At 46.3% G+C, this 26618-nt stretch overlaps 1 protein-coding gene across 6 annotated transcripts in view; it reads left to right on the forward strand.

The window, feature by feature from the left end:
- The window catches only part of LOC118589057 (myosin phosphatase Rho interacting protein), a 118001-nt gene that overhangs the window by 26017 nt on the left and 65366 nt on the right, over positions 1-26618 (forward strand). For all 6 annotated transcript variants that reach the window (XM_036195913.1, XM_036195916.1, XM_036195914.1 and 3 more), the window contains exons 2-3: positions 3985-4062; positions 5952-6017. In XM_036195913.1, coding sequence (XP_036051806.1) covers positions 3985-4062; positions 5952-6017 — 144 coding nt within the window. The remainder of the gene's footprint in view (positions 1-3984; positions 4063-5951; positions 6018-26618) is intronic.

The following is a 26618-nucleotide window of genomic DNA, read 5'->3' on the forward strand; positions in this document are numbered from 1 at the left end:
GAATGGAGTATTCATTATTAGTGAATGTTAATCTGTGTCTCTAAACCCAGTAATAGATTTTTAATGAAATTGGGTGCCTCAGTTTGATACATGTTTAAGATAGTAAAGTCGTCTTGGTTAGCTGTTCTCTTGGTTAGAATGAAGTGTCCCTCTTTGTCTCTTCTGATTAGTTTTGGGTTGAAGTCTGTTTTCTCAGATATTAGTGTAATGATGTGTGCCTGCTTCCTGTCCCAGTGGATTGGATGCTCTTAATCACCCTTTCACTTTTTAAAAAGCCGACGTGTGTGTGTGTTTTCTTGGTCATCCAGCAGGAGAATGACCTTCAGCTCTTTTTTTTCTCCCCCCTCCCTCTTTTTGGTTTTTCAAGACAGGGTTTCTCTGTGTAGCATTTGGAGCCTGTCCTGGAACTCACTCTGTAACAGGCTGGCCTCGAACTCACAGAGATCCGCCTGCCTCTGCCTCCCGAGTGCTGGGATTACAGGCGTGCGCCACCACCGCCCGGCGTGTTCAGTTCTTTTCTCCTTAATTTCATTGAGTTGTTTCTTTGTGTCTTCTTCAGACTCCTTGAATTCTTTGAAGTTTATGATTTTTCTTTCAAATTCTATATCCTTGAGTTCATCTAGGTAATTCTCATTGGTGAACCTTTCTATAGGACTTGTAGGTTTTAGAGAGAGGATACTGGCCTGATTTTTCATATTGTTGGTATTTTTGTGATGAGATCTGTGCATATGGACTTTTTTTGTTAGAGTTCTGAGTCTGTTATGAACAGAACAGGTTTGGGGCAGACAAGAGGATATATGGGTGGTTTGGGCCTAAAGATTAGATATGTCTTGGATTGAATGAAGTCAGGCAGACAGAGGTTACTGGGCTGGTATATATGATGTGCTTCCTGGTCCCAGCCTGGAGTGTGCTGCTAAATCTAGCTGGGTGGAAAGGTAGGATATGGTGTGGGAGCATCTTGGGTTTGGAGGATAGGTGGGGAGGGAGGGTCCTGGCCGAAGCCTAGAGGTCCTTTTGGCAGGGGAGGCCAGACTAGGCTGGTACACTACATGATGGGCCCAGGCTAGATCTGGCAGGCTGTAGAAAAGGTATGTTTGGGGACATCAAGGAAACTCACAAGTTAAGACCCTGGGGAGGTCTGGATACTAAGTGGGGTGATTGCAAGTGGTACAGGAGGGACCTGTGGGTAGTTAGGTAGGGCAAGTCCTGGGGGAAACCTAAAGGTTGACTTTGGCATGGGAGAGGGTGGTTAGATTAGTTAGAGCCATGCGTGTCTGACTCAGTGGAAACCTGGAGCTTGGGTTCTGGACAGTCAGTGGGTACCTAGACTAGACTGGCACACTGATTGTGGACCTGAGCTAGATCTGGTAGATTGTAGTGAAGGCATAAGATAAAAGGGTTGGGGAAGGGGGAGAGGGATGACACTTGGTGGGCTGGATCCTAGAGGAGGATGTGAGAATTCTCTTTGTATGCTTTTAAAAATGGCCTTATTGAGATAAAATGAACATAATTGAAATGTTTAAAGTGCACAACTCCGTGACTTTGATTATTCTAGAGATGGAGTTGTCAATATAGTCACCCTACATCCTTCACTGTCCCCTCAGCTGCTCTGTGTACCTTGAGGTTTGCTGTTTAAGTGTTTCAGGCACCAGCTTCCCTGCCAGCTCTTTCTGGAGCCATGGTTCTTACTCTGGGTCTCTGCTTCCCTGGCGGCCTACTGGAAACCTTTTCCTAGAGATACCAGGATCTGTGACTGTGGCCCGGAAAGTACTAGTGTGCAGTACGTGGTCATGCAAAGAAGTTTGCTGAGTGAATAATGATGCCTGTGAGGACTTGAGCCAGGGTGGACTGGGTTTTGAGGCTATTTACACCAATTGCTAAGGTCCCCATTGTCCCCTTTGAGGAAGGTCATATAGATATACCTAATATAATGTCACCCTAAAGCCCTACAGTCATAAACCAAAAAGATGCCACAAAATCAAACTAGGTAGCCTGTTGATCAGACCTCAGTCATCTCACTTCAGCTCTGATTTTCCTGTGCTGTGGATGGTCCATTTACAGTGTGCACTCATCATGTTTACGGGTAGAGGGGAATATGTTCAGCTGGCGGGCACTGCTAGTGTCCATATAGTCTTGGACCTTCTGCCAGCACTCCTGCATTTCATCAAAACAAGGTTCTGCCATTCTTCCAGCAGCCTGCCCCTATCCCAACTCACATCTCTCTACCCACTTTCCTCAGGGGAAAAGTCATTGCTGGTTTTTTTTTCGGGGGTGGGGGCAGGGGGGTTGTTAAGGACTTTTATAAAGAAGCCAAGAAATGGGAGAATTCTTGGCTTTTCATGGAGGCTGTGTGACCCTCCAGCAAGCAAATTGCCCTCTCTTGAGTCACAGATTCCACAGCTAAAGGTCATGGCATGATGGGGCCTCCAGTTTGCAGAATGTTGAATAAGAAATACATTAAGTGCCTCCCTTCCCTATGGCTTATTCAGAGAGCATCGTGTGGATGCAGCAAGAGGGTTTGGATTTTCTTGTCACTGCCCCCCAAATGGCAGAAGGTACATTGACTTAGTTGTTCCTTTGCCAACCTCTTCTCCCCAACTGAATGTAGTTGTATAGAGTCATAGTGCATCACTTTCCTGTGAGCACATTATACTCCTTTTGCCAGGGTTTTGGGTGGGAGATGCTTTGGGCAGTAAAAGCATAATTATGCCTAACATTTGCTGAGGTTTTGTAGGCTAGACATCATGCTTGGTGTTTTTTCCTTATGTAGATTTATTGAGGTATAATTCACTTGCCATAAAGTTTACCCCTTTAAATTGTAGAGTTCTCTAGCTTTAGCATATTCATAGTACTCTACAGCAATCTCCAGTGTCTCATCCCAGAACATTTTTATCACTTTCCAAAGAAACCCCATGCCTTTTCCCCTTGCTCCTGGGTAACCATTCAATCTGCCTTCTGTTCTGTGGATTTGCCTGTTCCACATACTTCACGTGAATGGGATTCTATAGTATGTAGTAGGCCTTTGTGTCTGGCTGCTTTCAGTGATACAATGCTCTTGAGGTTCACATGCCTTTTGTGTGCATCAGAACCTCTGTCTGTGTCATGCTGTGCAGACATTGGGTGGGTGGGGATTTCGGTTGCAACACCTTTGGATAATTGGGAGCAGTGCTCTCAGAATGCTGCAGCGCAGGTTTCCATTTGTGCAGTTCTCTCACATGCTTCTTACCTTGCAGTGGAATTGCTGGGGCGCACAGTAGCTGTATGTTCAGCCTTTTCCACACGGCCAGGTCCTTCTCCAGCTGTATCACTTTGCCTCGCTGTACTAGTTTATCTTGTTGAGACACTCTCATTCTGCGGCCCAGGCTGACTTGGAACTCATGGTGATCCCCTTGCCTCAGCCTCCCTGGTGCTGAGATCACAAGCATGAAGCACCTCACTTGTCTTCTGTGCTGTCTTTTACCTACATTACCACAGAAACTTCATGAGGTGGAGCTAGAACTGTTGATATGCTGCCTTTCAACAGCTCAGTGGCAAGTTGAAGCCCAGAGGTTTCCTTCCTTGCCCTTGGCTGCACCTAGGCACTGATGAATCTTTGGCCAGTGTCAGCTCTCTGCCAGGCTCTGTTTTACATCTTCAGGATGGCACCTTGAGACTGTGCCATTTACACTATTCCTGGTGCTCAGTCAGGCCCATTTATTGACTAAAATGTCACCCTTTTCCATCTTGATGTGTTTGTCAGGAACTTGAGAGAGGCAGCCTTATGTCTTTAGAGTTCTCTTGGTTTGTGGGTTTTCAGATGCCCCCTGGGTTCTGCGTTCCCCAAAGCATACTGTGATGATCCCATAACCTTTTAAATCAGGCACCTGTTCTAGATACTTAGCCCATGTTGGAGAGTGGGAGTGACATCCTATTTGTCAGCTTGCCTTGCTCTCTTATCCTCTGGCTCTGTGCTGCTGATGACCTTGCATCCTTTTTCTCTTGTAGGCTAAACCCATTTATGGTGGCTGGCTGCTCCTGGCTCCAGATGGCACTGACTTTGACAACCCAGTGCACCGCTCTCGGGTAAGGATACCTGAGAAAATTCTTAGAGCTTCATTTGAGAACAAATTAGTGAAATTAGGGAGAGAAACAGGAAGTAAACACTGGAACCCGAGTGACAAAGTCAGCAAGGAACCAACATTTTGTGAACTCCAAGGTCTCAGAAAGTTCTGCTCACATAGATACAGAGTCCTTGTTTCAAAATGTGCCATTCTTGTATAGGTGTCACCTAGTGTGGGCCATCTGAACTCTTTGAAAACAGTCAAATGGAAAGGCAAAAAAGCAGCTAAGTGCGTCTTTGCAGCATGTTAATCTAGCTCCTAGGTCCTTCAGAGCCAAGGCAGTTCCCTCCTGAACCAGGGGCTTATTTTAGCACTATGAGTACTAATAAAGGGCTGGGGCTTGACACCTGTGCTCTCTAAGCCTTACACTGTCCTGTCTCCTGGGTATAGGTCTCTTCTGGAGCAAAAAGATGGATAAAGCTGCATTTTGCTGACCAGAGGCTTGTTCATTCCCTGGGCAATCTACTGGGGATTCAGCTCCAATCAGAGCATCTTTCCCATACACTTTCTCCTAGTCATATTTATATAGTTGCCCTAGCTCTGCTCATCCCTCCTCACCTAGGTAGGGCCTCAAGATACATGCTCTGGCCCACAGAACTATTGGTATTAGATTTCTGGTCCTTGGGCTTCCTTCTGGAATGGATTCTGATTTCAAAGATAGCACATAGGAACCTTGGAAATGTTTTTGGAAAACAGGTGCCAGTAGCCTGTTTTGGAACTCCAGCCTGGAAGCAGCCCTAACAGGTCCTCTCTGCATAGCCCCACAAGTCCTGTTCTTACCCCATGGATAGCCAGTGGTTCCAGCTAGAATGCAGTGCCCAGGGAGCCAAGTGCCTTTCCTGGCCTCTACTAAAACTTCAAAGCTGCCACTTTTGGCTCCTATTGAGAAAGTCATTGTTTTAAAATTTATTTTTCTGGCCTAGAGCAAAGAAACATATATTATAGTTAATTATATGGCTTTATTGCTAGTCAAAATTTACATGTTATTAGACTTTATAAAATGTAGAGAATAGAACCTTGAGTCCTTCTGAAATCAACCCGAGGGGTTGGAGTGGAAGCCATGCCTGTGTGTGAGTCATTATTTAGACTCACAGCCTCATGGGGTAGACAAGGCCCTTCACACAGAAAGATGGTGTTTGTCGTTTTCATTCCAGCTCTCAATGGCTGATCACGGTAGCACCCTGGAGCCTGGCCTTTGTTGGGTTCTTCTCTGTTTGATTTTTGTTAGCTCATTCCACTACTGTTGAATTTCTCAGCCTTGGCTGTCTGCTTCCTGTCCCTTGGAAATCACAAGACCAGCCATTTTATATCATTTCCCAGACTCTCTTGGAGGGGATGCTGTTAGTGTCCCTACATCCTTAGGTTATTCCAGATCACATAAGATCATTCATCTAATTATAAATCAACAAACTTCTATGAAAAAGCTCTGCTGGCTGCAGTAGAAACATAGAAAAGTGACCACATAACAGTTTCTACTCCCAAGGAAAGCTCCAGCTTTAAAAACTTCATGGGGCGGGGTTGGGGATTTAGCTCAGTGGTAGAGCACTTGCCTAGCAAGCACAAGGCCCTGGGTTCGGTCCTCAGCTCTGGAAAAAGAAAAAAAAAAAAAACAACAACAACTTCATGGGGCATATGGAAGCACTAGTCATTTGTGATTAGGCTTGTCTCCTGACCCCACCTGGCTAATGAATCACTATACTTATGTCTCTAGTTTCTTTCCTCCTGCCGTCTACCCCAGAAGTGGAAGCCCCGGAGCCAGCATTCCTTAGATTCTGTGTGTCAGATATTGGGGTTCTGCCAGCTGAGACCCAGGGCCAGGATACCTGACCCCCAATTCTGTGTCTGTTGCAGAAATGGCAGCGACGATTCTTTATCCTGTATGAACATGGCCTCTTGCGCTACGCCCTGGATGAAATGGTAAGTGTCTTCAGCATTCCCTGCTCTTCCCCAGGCTCCTCAGCTGTGGCACTGCTGGCCCATCATGCGTGAGTGCAGCCTTACTTAGGCCGCTGTTTGGGAGCCTGGAATGCTTTAAAGGACTTGTACTAAATAAAGATACTCTATAAACCCAGATCTTGTGCTTAAGCTTTTTCAGCAGTTGTTGGTAAGAGGAAGCTGTGAAGACGGAAGCCACTTGTTCAAGGTGGTGAAAGCGAGGCTAAAGTCCTGAGGTCAGCAGGGGCTTGCACAGGTGGTGTTCCTACAGGCCGGGGTGGCCTGTCTTCCCAGGACGGTCCCACTAGATCTTGGTGTTCTTTTTAGCTGGCACCTGAGGTCTACTAGTCCTGTGATGAGATCAGATGGCCTTCTTTCTTCTCTTCCACTACCTGGTTTTCTGCCTGCAGCGTGGGTGGGCCAAGTGCTTGCTACTCTTGCTCCAAGGGCCAAAACCCCAGCCCTGCCAAGTAGAACGGTATGGCTGCCTCTAGTTCTACCCATGTCACCTCTCTTTTCTCTAAGGAAATTTCTTTCTCCTAAGTGAAGCTTTGGATGCCTCTTCCTTTGCCATTTGAGTAGACAAGTGTGTGCAGGTATGCACTGTGGTGCCTATGAAGACTGGGACCACCTGGGAAAGTCTAGTCATGCTGTTTCGAATAGATTGGCCCACTTGATGTGCTCAGAGCAGGTTTCTTAACCATGATGCTCTGGGACTTTGGAGTGTGAGATAACTGTCTCCAGGGACTTCCCAGAGGGTCAGGACTCTAGGAGGTGATCATCAACACTCACATGTGCCGGGCAGACCTTCCCACCTATGCTTTCTGATGTGGCATCTCACTCCTTTTATTCTAAGACTATTGGTGGGCATGGATTGTCCCTATCGCTCTCCCTCTCCCACAGTAACTGTCACCTCATTGGTCACTTAAGATTTTGCTCCCATCATTCCTTCTGATGAACCTAAGAGTGAACCACAAGGGGTTTTGCTGAAGAGCCATCTGTGAGCCAGAGTAATTTGAAGTGAGCACTGACAGTCACCCAGCTAGAAACGGGAACAGGTAGACATGCATGATGCTCTTCTCCCAGTTCAGGAGACACAGAGGGCAAACTCCTCCTCTCTTGCTGTCCTCCTGTCTTAGCTGCCAATGGGCAGCAGCTCTGGGATAGGAGTTAGTTTCCCATAAGCCCCATTCTTAAGTTCTGTAACTAGTTAAGAGTATTGGAACCTCTAGAGGTTATGTTCTTGTTAGGCTCAGGCCATGAACATCTGAAAATCAACACAGGGATTTTTTCCCCCCCAGAGCTGAGGGCCAAACCCAGGGCCTTGTGCTTGCTAGGCAAGCGCTCTACCACTGAGCTAAATCCTCAACCCCGAGGGATTCTTGATTTAGGTCCAGCTGAAGTCTAGAAGAAGCCATTATTGCGTTGATTCAGTCCTATCAGCACAAAGAAAGTGGCTGTTGCCACCCATAACAACCACTTCTCAGTAAATGAGATCATCGAGCCAGGTGTGCTGACACCTTGTGGTCCACAGTGTCTCCCAGCAACCTGGATATAATTGTCTGATCTCTGTTGCTGCAGTGAAGACCATGATCAAAAACAACTTGGGAAAGAAAGGGTTTATTTGGCTACAGGTTCTGATCATAGTCCTTCATTGAGGGAAGCCAAACAAGGAACTTAAGCAGGGCAGGAACCTGGAGACAGGAACTGAAGCAGAGATCAGTGAGGAACACTGCTTACTGACTTGGTCCCGGTTTGTGCTTTTGTACACCCAGGACCACCTGCCCAGGGTGTCACTGCCTACAGTGGGCTGGGCCCTTCTGCACTAATCATTAATCAAGAAAATGCCCTCCACCGACTTGCCTACAGGTCAGTTGGATGAACACATTTTTAAAATTGTGGTTCCCTCTTCTCAGATAACTCTAACTTGTGTCAAATTGAAAAAAAAAAAAAATATCCAGCATACAGGGTGTGGGCTAAGGCAGAAATAAATGACTCTGTTTCAGGACTGTGAGAAACGAAAGAAAAGAGGGGACATTGGGGAGACATCCAGTTCAAATAGTTTTTGTGCCTGGGCCATTTTCTAGCACATGGCCTTGGATCTAGAAAGACTAATCATGTATTCAGTTGATGTTTTTCTGCCCAGACCAGGCTAGTGCACATAGCTGCTACTTCTGAGTGTGAAGTGGCAAAACCAGCAGTGGCAGTCATGTTGAAATGTCTTCTAAAGTATCACTTTGGCCTGTAAGGCTTTTCCAGGTTGCATCAGGAGTTCCCATAAAAGCTACAAAGGAGGCCATCATAGTAAAGACTAGGCGGCAGGAGTCAGTCAGGGTAGGGCCAGGAAGGAAGAGACCATTTCAGTAGAATTCAGGAAGGAAGTGGCATGGGGGCTCTTGCTAGGACTGAGGGTGAGGGGAGCTTAGCCATGCTCTCTGGTCTGCATCATGTTAGGGTTTACCTTTTGTGATCATTCCCTGGGGCAAGAAGATGTGTCGTCCTCTACTACCATCTCCTCTGACCATTTGGTTGCAGGGTTTTGAGACCTGGAATAGAGGTCTGTGCTTGCTCTCGTGTGGCTGAGCCCCAGCACAGTCTTCCCGTGTTCTTTCTGATTGCCTTTAAGAGCCGTGGCCCTCAGGAGGATTAGCGTGCCTCAAGGCTGTGTGGGAGTTGTGCAGTTTGATTGGGACAACTGAAGCTGTGCAGTTATTGGTATATACTGGTGGGAGGCCAAGGATGCATAAGACACCTCCATCTCCCACAACAAAGAAGCTTAAAGTTTCTGTAGGCCCAAGCTAAGAGACTTTGAATGATTTGGCCAGTGGCTTACTTACTTTTTTTTTTTTTTACTTACAATGTTTAATTTGCTATTAATTAGCACAGGACAAAGGACTCACCTACCTGATTCCTGGAGTAGGATAATTGATGACAGGCTAGGGTTATCTTATAACCTTTTCTTTATCTTGAGGGTTTCTGTGGTACCTGTATCTCTGCTGCCTGTGTGTGCGATTCACTCAGGGAACACATTCATATTTCCTATGGCATTCTTGGATCATTGTGCTTCTGAAGTGTCCCCATCTGGGTGCTTGTATCTAAAAACATCATTTTTGAGTGTCTGCGACTGCCTCTGGTCCTCCTGTCATGCCTGGCTAAACTGCAGCTCTCACTGTAGCCTGCCCTTCCCAACTGACTGAGTGCACCATTAAGTTGTGGCCTTTTATGGCTGTTTTCCTCCCTTAACACTCATTCACAATCTGTTTCAAATTGTCATTTCCCTGTTCTACATTATACTACTCCCCCCTCCTCCTCCCCCCCCCCCCCCCGCTTCTTTTAAATGCTTTCTTAAACCCGCCAAACTTAGGGTTTTCCACTGTGATTGGGGTCTTGATAATTCTTGGTTTCTTTCCATGTTGTCTGGGTGGGTTTCAGTAAACCAGGCCTAGCAAGATGTTTGGACTTGGGGTTCACCCGCTGTGGTGACCTGGAGAGAAGATGGCCTGGGGTGGTCCCAGAAGTGTTAGGAATGTGGTGAATTTGAATGGCTCTCTGCAAAAAGGGAAGTGATGATGTCCAGAAAACTGAGAAACGGTGAAGAAAAGAGGTCTCCTGGCCCTTGGCTGGGCTGGGAAGCAGCAACAGGTGAATGTCTGATGGTTGCAGTGTGCCCTCAGGAGGTAGCTAGTGGTACTAGCTCTGGGTGCTTTAGAACTCTGGCTAGATAAATAGGACAGTCCATGTCCCTGGTCTGACTGTTGCCTTTTCAGGCAGAGCTAAAATGGCACTCACTTTTGGGAATCTCTCTTTTCCTTTTTGAGCAAGTTTCTGTCTCCATACTCCCAAGTAGTGTTTGTGGAGGTGAGGAGCATGATGACCCACAGACATAGTGGAACCTAAAGAGGCTAGACCTACTACTTTTCAGGAGAGGACCCGAGGAACTTGGAAACCCCACTGCTGCCTAGCCTTTGCTTTTGCTCCATGTCTGGATGTTACAGGCTGAAGGACAGCTTGCATCTGGCAAGAAGTTCTGGGCCCCATAGCGGGCCTGTTCTCTTCCTTTGCCCACATGCAAGTAAGGCAAACAGATGGTCAAATGCTTTGTTGGGTTGGTTTTGTTTTTGGTTAAATATGTGTAACATAAAACTCACTACCCTAAGCATATAACACAAAGCACATAAAGTGGCAGTGGGTACTCACACATGAGCCATCACCATCCAAGTGCATGAGAGCTCTGTCATCTTCTCAACAGAAACTGTTCCCATTAAGACCCTGCCTCACCCCTTAGCCCCATTTTCTTGCTTCTGCCTCAGCTTGATTCCATCAGGAGCCTCATACAAGTTGGTATCCCTTACCAGAAATGTTTGAGACAGTTGGAGTTTAGTATTTTGGAAATTTTTACATTTAGGGTTATTTGAATTGATATTGTCATGTTTTGGGGATGAGACACAGTCTAAATAGAAAAATCATTTATGTTTCAGCTATCTATACTTAGCCAGAAGGCAATTTTATACAGTGTTTTTCTTGCATATAAATTTTACTGTACCCCATCATGAGGTTAGTATGGAATTTCCTTTAAGTTAGAGCTTGATTATATTTTGGATCATTTCAGATCTCAGACATCATGTAAGTGGACTTTAGCTGCTTGTATCTAGGATATTGCACTCTATGGGTTCTCAACACAACTTGTTACAGTATGTTACAGCATGTGGCAGGATTCCCTTTCCTTTTCACTGTGGTAGGTCCACAGTTCTTGAATCCCATCTGCTCTAAGATGACCTATGGGGTTGGGGATTTAGCTCAGTGGTAGAGTGTTTGCCTAGCAAGCGCAAGGCCCTGGGTTTGGGCCTCAGCTTTGGGGGGGGGAAAAGATGACCTGTGCCTCTGCATGAAAGTCATTGGCTTGTGATGCCTGTCCTGAAGCCAGGTGCAGTGACAAGGGCTACAGCGTCCCAGTCTTGAGAATCCCTGAGAGAGCCCAGCATACAGGAGCTTTGGGACTCTTTCTGACTTCCAGCGTCCTTGATATAGCCGGTGAAGAAGCCCTCACAGCTTTGGGACATGCACCTTTTTAGGTTGTCTGGCCATTTGTGAGTTTGTACGTCCTGTCAGATACAGAAGCCCAGCATGCTTCACTGTGGATGTCTGTAGCTTGTGTGTAGAGTGATGGTCTTGTGGAGTTCCTCAGCAGACTGTCTCAGATTGGCTTAGGCTGCTTTAGAGGTGTTTCTTATAGGATATTCTAGGTCACTTTGACTTTGGGACAAGTGTATACTTTTTTCTGGGCACATTTCTGCTACTATTGTGTCAAAGCTACCAGCAGTACTTGCTAGAGTATCGAGGCCCTTCAAAAGCCAAGGAAGGGCATCAGCAATCCTGCTGTTATTAGGAACTGGCAGCAAAGGTGTCATTTTCTTTTCAGCTGACCTCCTAGACCCTGATTATTCTCAAAGCTATGACTGCCCTGCATTAGAACCCTATACAGGGTTAGCTGAGAATCCCTTTTGTAACCACCCTTATTTTTTTTTTTTTTAAGGGAATGTGACATTTGAGCATACTGTTTTGAGCTCTGGCTTGTTTTCTTCCTGCTTAGAGCTTTACTGGGCAGTCTACCTGAGCAGGTGAGAAAAGGATCTACTCCTGCCTTGTCTTATACCCCCCAGCTCTGTCTCAGTCTGTAGTGACTTTAATAGCTCTGGGGAACATCACTGGTAGAGGATGGACATGAAACACTCAGGAAACACTCAGAAAATCCCTCTGTGACGATCAGGCTGTGGGGACTCAGGTAGACATATAATTGAACTCTTTCGTGGTAAAACCATGATGAAAATACTGTGAGAGGCAGTAGATAGTTAGGAGGCAGACCAGTCTTCTAGGAGAAGAGAAGGAACTCTGTGACTGCCTCTGCTTGCTGCAGGATTTCAAGGGAGGAGCCTTCTGCTTCGTCTCCAGCTGGGTTCTTTGTGTACATTTTGTAATGTGGTCCCCACAGTAATGTTGGCTGTGGATCAAGATCAGAACAGTTTCCTGAGGGTGATGGCCAGAGAGTTTCTAATCATTACCTAACATGTTATACTCAAAGAAGCCCAGTGGGAGGCATATGACTGAGACTGCCCCCTGGGGGCTGACCCATAGGTATGGGATGAAACTGGATTCCTAAGCACCATCCTTGAACTGTCTTTGGGGTATAGAGGGAGTTTGCTGCCAGTTCTCATACAGGGCCAGTGTAGAACAGTTTGAAGCTTGTTTGCCGCTGTGGTTTGGATAGGCATCCTCTAGAAGTCTAAATATAGACTTAGTTTCTAGGGTGGCATTGATAAAGAGATGCAGACCAAAGATCTTTCAAAGGTGGGGCCAGCGGGCAGTCTTTAGGTCATTGGAATATGGCTCCCAAATGGATTGTAGGGTCCTGATTTCTCATCTTGGAGATGTGACTACTGGCTCTAACACATTCCTACCATGATGTACCATCCTCACCAGAGGCCTATACCAGTAAACCTTTAAAACTGTGAATCTAAGCAAACTTTTCTTAAGTAGCTGGCCAGGGAGATGGCTCAGTAAATAAAGCACTTGACACACACACACACCTGATAGCCTGAGTTCAGATCTCAGAGAAAAGCCAGACATGGTGGTATGTGTCTGTAATTCTAGCATTCCTATGTTGAGATGGAACCAGTGAGCTTGGAATATGCAATGCAATGGGAAAAAAAGAGACCCTGCCTCAAACAAGCTGAAGGCAGAGTCCTTTGACTAACACACACACACACACACACACACACACACACACACACACACACACATTAAATAAACAAGCAAGTAGCTCATATCAAGAATTTTATTGCAGTGTTGAAGTATTGCAAAGCTCTCTGGTACATGTACATCCACTGTGAGAGCCTTAAATGAACACCTTAAATGAAAGCCTTAAAGAGGGAGGGAGGAAAGGAGAGAAGAGTGGGCAGGGGTAGTCAAGTGGGCAGGCATGGCCAGCTTTAAGGGTTCAAGTCAGCTCATATACCACTAGTGCTGAGAGGAAACAGGTCACCATATTCTCTTCTTCCTACGCCCCTTATCCACAGGATGCTTGCTGAAGCATGGAGAACTTCTGGGTATTCCCTACAGGGCAGCAAGTACGTTGATGCAAGGGCAGAAAACAGTAGTTAGCTGTCCATCTAAGTCAGGGTCATAATTAGATCCTCAGTTACCCATTTCTTCTTTATAGTTCCTGCAGTTCCTTCAGAGGGAAGCTTCTGGGCTCTGTGGTGCTATCTGCCCAGCCCTTTGCTGTCCTTCCAGTTGTTACAGTTGATGGAGACAGTGGGAGCATCAGATTTGTCTCTGTTAGGTTTTGCTGGAGAAACATGGAGAAGATGCATTGTGACTGATACCTGGCCACTGCCTGGAGAGCATGGGTGAACTTTCCCGTAGCAGCCAGGCCAGCATGATTAGCAGTTGTCTCCCTCCTGAAGAGAGAGGAGTGCTGGAAAAGCTGCAGTTTGGCGTTAATTGGCTAGGAATCTTGACTCTGCAACAGGTGGGAAACAACTGTTGAAAGAGTAATTTTTGTGGAAAACACCAAAAGCACATGGGCTCGAAGAAACCAAGCCAAGTGGCTAATGCCAGTGTAGTCAAGAATGAGCTTGCAATACCATCAGGCAAGATGGAGCAGTGTGAAGGCTGCCAAGTCTTCTGGGATAACTTTTGTTCCCTTTTCCCCTTTGGGTCTCCAAACTGGACCCTCCACTCGGGTGTCCCTTTCTATTGACCTCAACCCACCTGACCATGCCCTTCACTTTGGGCCTCCTGTGAAATAAATGGTGTTGTCCATCAACATAACTATATAAACCTGATCACCAAGGGGGCTGGCTGGCCGGAAGCTTAGGAAGCCAATGTCAGTCTTTCTGTTTTCCCCACTTCTAAGCCACTACCATAGGGCCTTCGATAGCCATAAATGCAGAGGAAGGCAAAGGGGATGGCTTCATGATAAGAAAGCTCTCAGGGGCCTTTGATCCCAGCACTCAGGAGGCAGAGCCAGGCGGATCTCTGTGAGTTCGAGGCCAGCCTGGTCTACAGAGAGATCCAGGACAGGCACCAAAAACTACACAGAGAAACCCTGTCTCAAAAAAGCCAAAAAAACAAAAAACAAAAAAACAAAAAAAGCAAAACAAAAAAAAAAAGAAAAGAAAAGAAAGAAAAAAGAAAAAGAAGAAGAAAAAAGAAAGCTAACTAGCTCTCAGGATCCAGGAAATAGGTGCATTTGAAGACTCTCAGAGATGCAGGGAACAGTGAAGGGATCTCAAAGAAGGTGAGTCTCTGCATTATACTATGTACTCGTCTGTTTGGAAATGTATTGAGTGACCCATATAGGGTAGATATCAAATGTGTACACAGAATGGTACATATGCACTTTTACAGTTGCCATTAGTTTAATGGCCTAGAACAATATGGATTTAATTTCTTTCAGTATTAGATTTTAAGAATTAGGTCAAGGTGTAGGTACCAGTTTCTCTTTGAGGCTCTGCTTTCTGCAGACCTCAGTTCCCCTGTCTGCTGTTGTCAGTTTATGGTCCTTCCTTCCATCCCTGTAGCTTTTTATTTGTATTGCATATCCATCTCCTTTTCTCCTATGTCATTCTTCTTAGGCCTCCTCTCCCAGGACCTTTAGGATTGCATTGAGGGATTTGCACTTGTATTCGCAAGGACTGTCTCTGGAGTGTGTGAGCCCTATCTATTCATCCTTACATAAAGAAGCTGTTAACTGACTGTGGGCACATATCAAGGAACAGAGAGTATGGCATGTCTGCCTTTGGAGGCAATTACTCAGTCAGCTTCACAGGATATCTTCAGAGACAGAACTTTATGCCTCAAACAGTTTCCAGAGAGATGTTGCTGGTCAGACTAAGAGCTGTACTGGCCTTGTCTGGAAGATAGCAGAAATGGCTGTCTTCTTCCTGCAGACCTGACACTATTATGTAGGTGGAGGACATAGCTCTCAGTGAACTGTGGGAACTTTATAGGAGATGCCCTGGCTGTCACAGATGGAAAGAGAAGGGGGCCACCAACCCTACCTGTGGGCAGTATCAGATTGTCTTATGTAGGAAGGACCTGGAGAGCCAGCCCTTCAGGTGGGTGAATTAAAGACATCCTTACAGCTCAGCTTCGCCAGTGGGAGGCCCTTAGTGGAAGATGCAGCAGTGTCTGCTGCATTCATCCAGACCAACCACGAGGAGAAGCAAGTACAGGCCCCTTTTCGTCCTTTAGTCTGTCATCCTAGTGATGATCCTAGTGCTTCTCAGGAAGTGTAGACCAAGCCTGCTTCACTAAGGTAGGGGACAGGAATAGAGGAGGCAGAGGAGAACAGAAGTCCCCAAAGCAGTGGGACCTTGAAGGGCTTTGTGCACCATCAGCTGTGTCCCACTTCTAGCCAGCCTCCTAAAGTAGGTTTATCCTGTTGAGCAGAGGGGTCCTAAAAAGGTGATTGCCCCTTTTGTTCCTCCCCTAGTGACCTGGCTTCTAGGCATCAGTCTGTTTCTGCATCTCCAAATTTCCTATGTTGACAAGTCATTCTTGTCTTGAACCCACCCAAAGGTTGTCCTTGTCTGTTAGAATACTCACAGGGCATATAGTTGATGATGGACTAGAAGCCAGACCTCACTTGCTAGGTGCTTAGACTATATTGCCTCAGTGATCAGTTTGGAAGTAAAACAAGTGAGACATCAGTCATAGCTCATTTCTCTTACTGCCTTGGCTCTTGGAGAGCAGAGTACATTGCTCAAAGTTAAGGTTAGTCTGGCCTGGAACGTTGGGTTGTAGACAGATTGGCCAGGCATTTCAGAGCCTCACCTGATTAATGGGTGGAGAGTACTGCTGGCTTAGAAGAATTGGAACAGAAATCCTGTACCTCTATATCATCTATGGGCATGGATGCTACTGGGTGGTTGACACCTAAAAGAATAAAGCCCTAACTGAAGCTCCCATGGCACAAAGAAACCAGAGGAAGCAGTAAAGAGTTGGGCTGCCTCTTAACCTTGTACCCTGAGCAGCTGAGGTCTGCAGATTGCACTGGATGTGGTGAGCATGCCTAAATGGTTTATTATTTACATGTGTGTGTGCGGGTGTCAACAATATATGCTCAGTACAGAACTTAAGAAAGCCTGATCCTATGGGAACACTGACATTTGGATGCAGAAAACTGTTGGAAATAGAGTTACACTCTGGCAAAGGAATGACACAGAGCCTCACTAGGCAGTAATTACCAAGCCAAGTACCCCTTGAGAGCACTGAGCAAGTCCCTCAACCTTGCCTGGTTCTATGCCTCAGTTGTCCACATGATTCTATCATGTTTGAGTTCTCAGTGGCTCCCTCCCCCCACTAGAAGGAGGCAGTGTGACAGACTCATGTGGCCTATGTATCGAGACTTCAGCTTCTTTGCTTCCAATTCCAGGCTTGTCTTAGTCACTTGGAGAACTCTTGTTAAATGGCCAGCACTAGGACTTCAGAGAGGAGCAGTAGTCAGGGTGTGTCAGATAGTCCTAGCTGATCACCTCTTGGGAATACCCTAAGCACCTCATTCTGTGAAACACCATGAGGATGACAGTCACATCTTTGAGGATATGAGTTGGAAGGTCAGATGTTAGAATCTGCCTTCTCCCTCTTCTTCCCAGGGTGAGAGCAGGGATGGGGAAACCAGTATGGGATTGATGGGGATTCTTGAAGTTTCCATCCATGTTTTCTTCAAGAAGAGAAAATGTTGGCTCTTGAAACTGCTAACCCTTTCTGTTTCCTTAGAGGACCTATAGGGCAAGACAGACACCTGGACTGTCCGTTTCTGTGGGCCCTGTGAATGAGCAAAGCAGGACCAGGATAGATTGTCCCCATTGTCTGTCATCTGCAGAAGGGATAAATATGGCTGTTATTTCCACAGAGTTGATAGGTGTGTTTCAGAGACTGCTCTGTAGCAGCCTGTATAGTGGTTGAAGAACAAAGGAAAACTGGGGTCTACTTTGGAAAACAGGTAGGTGCTTTTAAGGAAACAGACATCTAAACTTTGCATAAATTAGTGGTCATGTGGGCCTAACTGGGCGTTACTGGTCTGCTCCATATATTGTTAGCCTTTTCCTGGCTTCCTAGTTTTAGAACATAAGCAGTCATTTGATTGAAACATTTTATTTACCTAAAGCCAAGTGTGTGGGTTGTGAAGTAGCTGTGGTGCTTGGACATGTCCTCTAACGCCTTCAGGAAGTGCCACAGGGAGAGGAGGGTCTGACCTGGGGAAGAGCATGATGCTGACACACCTGAAAGGAGTGTCGGCCACTAGATCTGATGCCTAGGCCCTGGCACCTACCCTCAGAAAACCTCAGAAAACTGAATTTCTCATCATAGTGATCACGGGTCAGGAGATTTTGGAGAAAGAGTGTGTTATGTTATATATACCCATTTTTTTTTTTCTCTCTACCCTTGATCCTTTTGATATATGTGAAAGCTGACAGTGGATCAGATAGGAATTTTAAAGGCTTTAAACAGACTTGTAATTATTTAATCCAAAAATTATATTTACATAGTTTTAAAAGTAACTTGGGTTGCTACAAGTTTATAACACAAAGAACACCATCTTGCCTGGGCCTCCTTATGTCCAGCTTCAGAAGAGGCTGTTTCCAACCACTCTAGCTGAGGTTGTCTTAGTACTTATACTTACTGCTGCTCTCTGGAATCATGAGTCATGTGAATCTGTTTGGTGCTAGGGATGGAACCCAGGGGCTCCCAAGTCAGGCAGGTACCATACTCCCAGGCTTCTGCATTCATTGACACTACTACTTTAATTTCAGAGGACACTATGTATTGATTTTATGTACCACAAAATAAAATTTAGTGTTTTTTAGCTGCCTAGCATCCATGTATCCATATCAAATGTGAGTAGTAGGCACCTGCATTGTCACATCTCTTCATCCAGCAGGAGAGTGACATGGAGTTTAATAAGTAGTTATGTTAGTGCAACATGTAGAAAGTGGGCACATTCAAGCAGCTGTGGAATAAATAGGATTGTCTTCCCTTATATATTTTGTATAATTGTATGATAGTGAGTCTTTGTTGTGGTGGTAGCTCCTCATCTAGGGCCCTCTACTCCTGGTCCTAATGTGGCCTGGCTCTTTTGCCTGCTATATAGCTTTTGGTCTGGATTCTACACCACTCTAGGGAACTTCCCCCTTCCCAATTTGGTGTGCTTCTTTGTTCTGGTCTTTATTTGGGCAGTCTCCTTAGAAATACATTTGAAGCTTTGCTTAGAAATACATTTGGGCCGGGCGGTGGTGGCGCACGCCTTTAATCCCAGCACTCGGGAGGCAGAGGTAGGCGGATCTTTGTGAGTTCGAGGCCAGCCTGGTCTACCAAGTGCGTTCCAGGAAAGGCGCAAAGCTACACAGAGAAACCCTGTCTCGGGAAAAAAAAAAAAAGAAATACATTTGGGAGCAGTCATAGGAAGCCCACACTCTGGAAATGCCAGTGGCTGTGCTTGATTACTAGAATGAGATTGGAGATCGTTTGGAATTCTGAAGGCATTCTCTTCTTTTATCTCAACTATTACTGTGAAAAGGTCTGCTTCCTGAGCCTTTGTAAATGAACTGGACTTGCCCTCTCAGAGCTTCTGGAGCTTCTCTATTTCTTGAGCTCTAAAATAGCTAGAACCTGTGTTTCCTCTCATCAAACTGGAAGCCTTTAGCATCAAAATTTATGTCCTGATGGAGGCTAGTTTTGTATGCTGGGCTCCTCGGGAATTCAGTGCTTGCTTGCTTTTCTTTCCCTCTCTTTCTCTCTCCCTCCCTCCCTCCCTTCCTTCCACATGCACATGTGACTTGGAACTTGCTCTGCTGTGCAGCCCAGGCTGGCCTCCAACTCTGCCTCTAGCCCTGAGTGTTGGAGTTAAAGTTGTGTGCCACTACACCTGTTGGATTCTCTGTGTCTTGTCCCTAGCACTTCTGTCTGGAGCAGCTCCCATCTCCCTGCTTTGCCCATCTGGGATCGAGCATGCCTCACTCCTGCCTTTGTTTGCTGTGTGTCCTGGATGTGGTTTTTTCAAATGATTTTGAGTTATTTAAAGACTTACCCTACCCCTCATCTAACTTGCCCTGTCTCTGCCTTCCCAGCTCCCTTTCCATTGGCTTTGGCCTGAGGTTTTCTCAAATGAATAGCAGCCTGCTGCGTTAACTTCCTGATAGATGTGACAGACATCTGTTCACCTTAAATAGAACACCAACAACAGACCAAAGCATGATTCCACTAAATCCACCTTGGCAAACCACTGAGTTTATTATGCTGATTTAGGGAGCACTGATGAGGGGTTACATACAGGAGCATGGATGACCCCCAACACCAGTAGTCATACCCATCACCCTATCACATTAGTCTTGCATTTCTTGTGTGCCCTAGTTTCTCTCAAGATCACTTGAAGATCACTAGAAGATCACTTGACGATCACTAGTGGAGGCCAGGAGAGAGTGTTGGCTAGACTCTCAGGAGAAGGTGCTTTGACCTTCCCCTCTACCCTCTAGGGATTATTGGTAGTTCTGTTGCTGTTACCAAAGACCCAGCTACCTCTGTATTGTTCTTAATTAGTTACCATGGCTACTAGACCTAGAATCTCTATTCCAAGATGTACATAGGGTTAACATGTTACATCTGGAGGAAAAAGGCATACTACGACACAACCCTTACACGGTATGCATACAGGTTGCACACAGGTCCATTCCGCTATAGTACCTGCCTGAGGAGAATTGTGAGCACTGACTCCTTTGAAAGGTCCTGAATGTCCTCAGAGATAAGCACCTCACATCCATTCTTTAGAGAATGATATTCTCAAGAGATCTTTCAGACTTCTGTGAGTTCCAGGCCAGCTAAAGCTACATGTTGAGACCCTGCCTCAAAAATCAATAAATAAATAATGAGGGAGGGAGGGAGGGAGGGAGGGAGGGAGGGAGGGAGGAAGGAGGAGTAAAGAGAGAAGGAACAGGGGGACACAGAGAGACAAACAAGACGGACACACCAACTGGCCAGGAGTGCTCCAGCCTGCACTTTTTCCTGAGCAGGTCAGTGTTCCCAAACTGAGCCCTCTCAGCTCTAGTGTGAGCATGCCTGTGGGCAGCAGAAGGACTTGGGGTGGGCTTTTGACTTTGAGGGTGCAGGCTTTCTCCGAACTGTGTATGCTGTTCCCACATTAGAGCCTTTTGGAGACTAACCCTCTTGGTGTGTCTGCCTAGAACCTTCAGAGCATTGGCTTCCTAACGTTTTGTGGCAGCATGAGCCTGCTTCCTCCTGGCTGTCCAAGATTACTCTTCTGCTTCCCAATTACTCTGTTCCGAAATCTTAACTGACTATCTCATGTCTGCTGTTGTCTTCCTTGTCTGTCCTTTAGAGTGGATACCATCATGACCATTTTTATAAAGCTTTCAGTAGGAAATGAACAAAGCCTTTATTTACATCAGCTCTGCCTAACTGGAGGCTTTCAGTGTGTGTCAGGAACAGTCTGCATGCTATTGGTGCTTGCTGATCTCCTACTGTGAGTGAGCCCTCGTTGATTGCTCTGCTGTCTATGCCATACTGCAGTCCCTGTCCCTTTTCGGTCCTGTGAGGCTCATGTCATTGCTGTGGGTCTGTGTTTTTGGTAGGGCATATGTTAGTATGTGTGAATACAAATGCACCACTCCAGTCCCGGTGACTTCTGCGCCTTTTGCATCCTGAATTAAATGCACCTGTTGGTTACTTGCCCTTTTCATTCTTTAGAGAATGATATTCTCAAGAGATCTTTCAGACTTCTGTGAGTTCCAGGCCAGCTAAAGCTACATGTTGAGACCCTGCCTCAAAAATCAATAAATAAATAATGAGGGAGGGAGGGAGGGAGGGAGGGAGGGAGGGAGGAAGGAGGAGTAAAGAGAGAAGGAACAGGGGGACACAGAGAGACAAACAAGACGGACACACCAACTGGCCAGGAGTGCTCCAGCCTGCACTTTTTCCTGAGCAGGTCAGTGTTCCCAAACTGAGCCCTCTCAGCTCTAGTGTGAGCATGCCTGTGGGCAGCAGAAGGACTTGGGGTGGGCTTTTGACTTTGAGGGTGCAGGCTTTCTCCGAACTGTGTATGCTGTTCCCACATTAGAGCCTTTTGGAGACTAACCCTCTTGGTGTGTCTGCCTAGGACCTTCAGAGCATTGGCTTCCTAACGTTTTGTGGCAGCATGAGCCTGCTTCCTCCTGGCTGTCCAAGATTACTCTTCTGCTTCCCAATTACTCTGTTCCGAAATCTTAACTGACTATCTCATGTCTGCTGTTGTCTTCCTTGTCTGTCCTTTAGAGTGGATACCATCATGACCATTTTTATAAAGCTTTCAGTAGGAAATGAACAAAGCCTTTATTTACATCAGCTCTGCCTAACTGGAGGCTTTCAGTGTGTGTCAGGAACAGTCTGCATGCTATTGGTGCTTGCTGATCTCCTACTGTGAGTGAGCCCTCGTTGATTGCTCTGCTGTCTATGCCATACTGCAGTCCCTGTCCCTTTTCGGTCCTGTGAGGCTCATGTCATTGCTGTGGGTCTGTGTTTTTGGTAGGGCATATGTTAGTATGTGTGAATACAAATGCACCACTCCAGTCCCGGTGACTTCTGCGCCTTTTGCATCCTGAATTAAATGCACCTGTTGGTTACTTGCCCTTTTCATCAGCAGTTGAAATTGCAAGCCCTCCTGGTCAGAAGCCCAGGGGTGACTTGCTGTTGGAGGAAGCATTTTATCTAATCTCCTCTGATGAATGAGCCCTTTACTAAAGGGCCCATTCACCTACTTGGGACCAACAATAATACCCTTGTGGTGGCCTGGACAGGTTCTGCTACTGATACTCCAATAACTGAGAAGGCCTGCCCTCATTCCAGGGCCATGGAGCACCGGTGTCTTTTCTTCTCACCTGTTTTCCTGGGGGCTCTGTCTTTCCGCCTTGGGAAACCATTGGACTTGTTCCGTCATACACTTGGTCAGTGCTGCTTTGCTGTGCTCCTTGAAGCTGAGAGTTTGGAAAATAGAGATGGAAAGGGGTCCTTGCTTTCCAGGAACCCAAGTCTAGCCAGAAAAACAGTCAGTTGCCCTGAGAGGTGTGAGCTGTGAGAGGTAGGCAGGAAGACATATTTGCCCTCTTTACCTGCATGTGGCAGGAGCCAGCCACAGTCAGCTAGTAAGGTCTGCAGCGTCCCAAATAGGAACAGATGAAGAATAGTCTGGGCTGTGAAAATGGAGGCTTCTCAGCAGGGCCAGTGTCCCATGTGGAAGGTGGCACTACCCAGAAATAGGGCTTCCCCTGGTGACAGAAGTAAAATCAGTTCATGGTGAAAGTTTTGGGAAGCAGAAAACAAAAGTTGCTTGGTAACTGGAGGGTAACAATCAGTTCAAAGATTTATGTCAACTTTTAGGGTATGTGTAGTTGTGTGCTTTTCCTGAGGCTAAAAAGTAAGATTTGTAAAGTATATAACATTGTTATTTTTTAAAGAAAAGTATTTTTTTCAACAGTTTCCTGTTTCATCCTTCTAAATACTATCTTATTCACTATTCCACGTTTTCAGGATTATGTTGTTTTGTTTTTTATTTTTATTTGTTGTTTTCAAAGCAGGGTTTCTCTGTGTAGTTTTGGTTCCTGTCCTGGATCTCGCTCTGTAGACCAGGCTGGCCTCGAACTCACAGATCCGCCTGCCTCTGCCTCCCGAGTGCTGGACTAAAGGCATGCGTTCAGTTTATTTTTTAAAAACTGGAGGTCGCAGAGACCATTCTTGGGAGCAGGGTTGCGTGTAGAGAGGAGCACAGTTGAGCTCCAGGAGCACTGCATGTATCCGCCGACTGGCTGGTCTCCCTGGTGTGTCCCTTTTTCATTCCTCTGTCCTATCCCTAGCTCATATTTACTACCCCAAGCTATAGTGAGAGGCTTTTTGAGTGAGGCCTCCAAAAGATATTCAGTACAGTGTTTGTGATCTTTAAGAATTGAGGTATTAGAAGCCTGAAGATAACTAAAAATCGTATTTTAGATCTAGCTTCTCCCCCACTGTCAGAACCAGCAGCAGTGGATCTCAGCAGGCATTCACCCCTGCCCCTTGCCTCTTCTCAGTGCTCTGAGGCTGAAAAGGGGGAGCTGGGTGCAGATACACAGGCTAGTCACCCTCTCTTGGCAAAGGGAAATCGAGTAAGCCAGCACAAAGTGACATGAGGGCATCACTCCATCAATTACCACTCTCCAGAATCTTCCCTGTCCCATCTGCCTTCAGCCTCTGACTCTCCACCACCCATTTGCCTTTTGGAATTGGGATGGAAACAAAACTGTTTCAGGCCACAGAAGGTCCCTGCTTATTTAATTCTCATGTCTCTAAAAATATCTGAGCTTCTGCTGGCCCAGTCTCCTCCCCTAGGCTGCTGCTCTCCCCCCCCACCCAAGACTTAGGGGAAGAAACAAGATCTCCTTCTCTTTGTTCTTCCCAAGCTCAGAAAGGAATAAATAAGAACACTGAGTTTCCAAAGTTGAAAGGGGAAAAACTGCCTTTGTTAGGGCTGGAGGGCCACCACAGCCTCTGAAGCCATCCTTGCTGGAGACAAGTCCACACTCTGTCGTCCCTTCTCCTTCTCTAGGAGAGGAGTGGAGGGGTCAAGAGCCCAAACTCTTCCTTCTTATATATGTGGGATGGTGAAGGGAGCTAGGGCCTGTGCATTGGCCAGGCTGCCTAGAAGAGCTGTATGTGGGAATGGCATGGCGCCCAGCCCCTGACCACGCCTGGTCAGCACAGGCCAAAGGGGGCTGTGGGAAGCGTCCAACCTCAAGGCTGCTTGTGGCCCTGAGTGCTTTCTCAGGCATTTCTGGATTGGGACACAGCCTCAGACACCACCCTTCCCAACCCCCATCTCCTAGCATTGGACGCCTGCCTAATTGAGGCTTTATTTATCTCTGTGTTTCCCAGCTCTTTCTGAGACAGACAAGTGGGTGAGGCCCACAGATTCTCCAGAAGCCCAGCGGAAGAAGGGCCCAGGGGAGGCAGAGAGGAAGAAAGCACAGGGTCTGCTCCTTCTCCTCAGAGGGGCTGCACAGGGAGGAGCCGGGGGAAGGACGGGGCTGCGCAGCGTTTCTTCTCATCGGCATCCATTCAGAATCTAAAAGTAGCCGGGCTAGAAGCACAGGACTGCACAGGCAGCTCCGGAGACTGTTCAGTACTGAGCTGCTAGGCGAAAGTTACCCGCTGCTCTCCCTTCTCCTGGCAGGCCAGACCTATACCCCAGGACCCAGCAGAGACTTGGGGTGAAGAGGAGTGTAAGACACACCCAAATGCACTCAGCAAACTACCATATGTTTCTTTAGAAACCAAACATGGTTTCCCTTTCCTCTGCTTTTCAAAGTGAAGCAGACCTACCTCTAAAAGTAGAGCATTTAAAGAGAAAAAAGACAAACTATTGGATTTGGAGTAGTTGTAGTAGGAGGGCAGACATGCGCGCGCACACACATGCACACACATACACACACACACATACACACACACACACACACACACACACACACACACACACACATACACACACACACATCCATACACATACACACACACATACACACACACATCCACACACACATCCATATACATACACACACATACACACACACATCCATATACATACACACACATACACACACACATACACATACACACACATACACACACATACATACACATACACACACACACATCTACACACACATCCATACACATACACACACATACACACACACACATCTACACACACACATATCCACATCCACACACACATACACATACACACACATACACACACACATCCACACACACACATCCATACACATACACACACATACACACACACACCCACACACACACATCCACACACACACACACACACATCTACACACACACATCCATACACATACACACACACATCTACACACACACACATCCACACACACACACACCCACACACACACACATCCACACACACACATCCACACACACACATCCATACACATACACACACACACATCTACACACACACATCCATACACATACACACACATACACACACACATCTACACACACACACATCCACATACACACACACATCCACATACACACACACATACACACACACACATTCATACACATACACACACACACACACATACACACACACACACACACACACACAACACACACACACACACACACACACACACACACACACCCCCCAAACCTGTTTTTATCATTTTGCCCAATTATAAAGTCAAGATATTTATCATGCACATTTTTAAGACACACAAAAAAGAGATCAATTCTCCAGAAAATCTGCTGCTGTTTGGTCTTTGGTTCAGTTTTTCGGAGTCAACTCAAAAGGAAAATCCTTGTAGGTGTCACATTTCTGTCCTTTGCCAGCTTGTCACAATAGTAGAGGTCAGTAGACATTTAACCTTAGGGTAGTGTGCCCTCCCTGGGTGCTTCTTGGTAGCTGTGGGTTGGTTCTTCCTATGCACTTAAGGGTCCTGGGCAAAGGGCTAGCAAGTGGATACAGATATGGGTGATCATAAAAGCCTGCATCCCCCATTCCAGAAGGATTCAGATTTGAGATCTAAATTGCCCAGAGTGCCTTACTGGCATCTTCAACCTCCAAAGCCAGTTTGGCTGGAGGAAGAAGTCTTGGAAACCACAAGATACCTGGGATAGGAGAAGGGTCTTCCTGTTTACTCTAGGCTGGGCTTTCTCTACTTATGGAGTCAACCAAAACAAAGTCAGTTGAATTAGTTTGCCTTCAGGCAGTTGTGAAAAAACACATGGATTGATGTGTAGGGGCTAAATTCCAGTTCTACTTTCTGTCAGCTCAGCCCAGGAGGAGCCTTTATGACTCACTAAACTGCCCATTCTTGTCTGCACTGGGATGACTATAAGGATAGCGGCTTAGTGTGGACAGCAAACCATAATGTAGCAGAACCCTGTGTCCTATCTTTGAGCAATTCTTCTGAAGAGACCATAAGGGTGTCCTGCTTTCTATGCTTGCTTGGCCATTAGACCAAAAGAAAGCCTTTGTCCCTTACAAGGTAGTTTCTTCTCTTGCCAAGAGTCCAAGGACATCTGCTCACTGGTGAGGAAGTAGTTTAAGGTTTCAGTAATGTTACATCTAACTAAAAATATTGTTCATTTATTTAAAGGATAAAAATCTTGGGTTGGGGATTTAGCTCAGTGGTAGAGCGCTTGCCTAGCAAGCACAAGGCCCTGGGTTCAATCCTCAGCTCTGGGGGAAAAAAAAGAAAAAGAAAAAGAAAAACAATCTTGAGAAACATTTGACAGTGCTGTAGACAACAGAAAGGACTCCGGTTATGCATATAGTTCCCCATTAGTTCATATTATTTCTTGAGAGTGGCGTTCTGAATGTAGTATCTGAAAGCTCAAAGGCTAAAGAGACTGCCCTTAGCTTCTAGAATGTGACCACTGCAGCCCGTGGTAGTTCAGCCCCCTTTAGGCCATGTAGCCCTGCAGTTGACCCTGGAATAGGCACTTGTTCCAGAGGAC

The sequence above is a fragment of the Onychomys torridus genome, chromosome 8 (assembly GCF_903995425.1).
Source record: "Onychomys torridus chromosome 8, mOncTor1.1, whole genome shotgun sequence".
In the NCBI taxonomy this organism is placed as follows: Eukaryota; Metazoa; Chordata; class Mammalia; order Rodentia; family Cricetidae; genus Onychomys; species Onychomys torridus.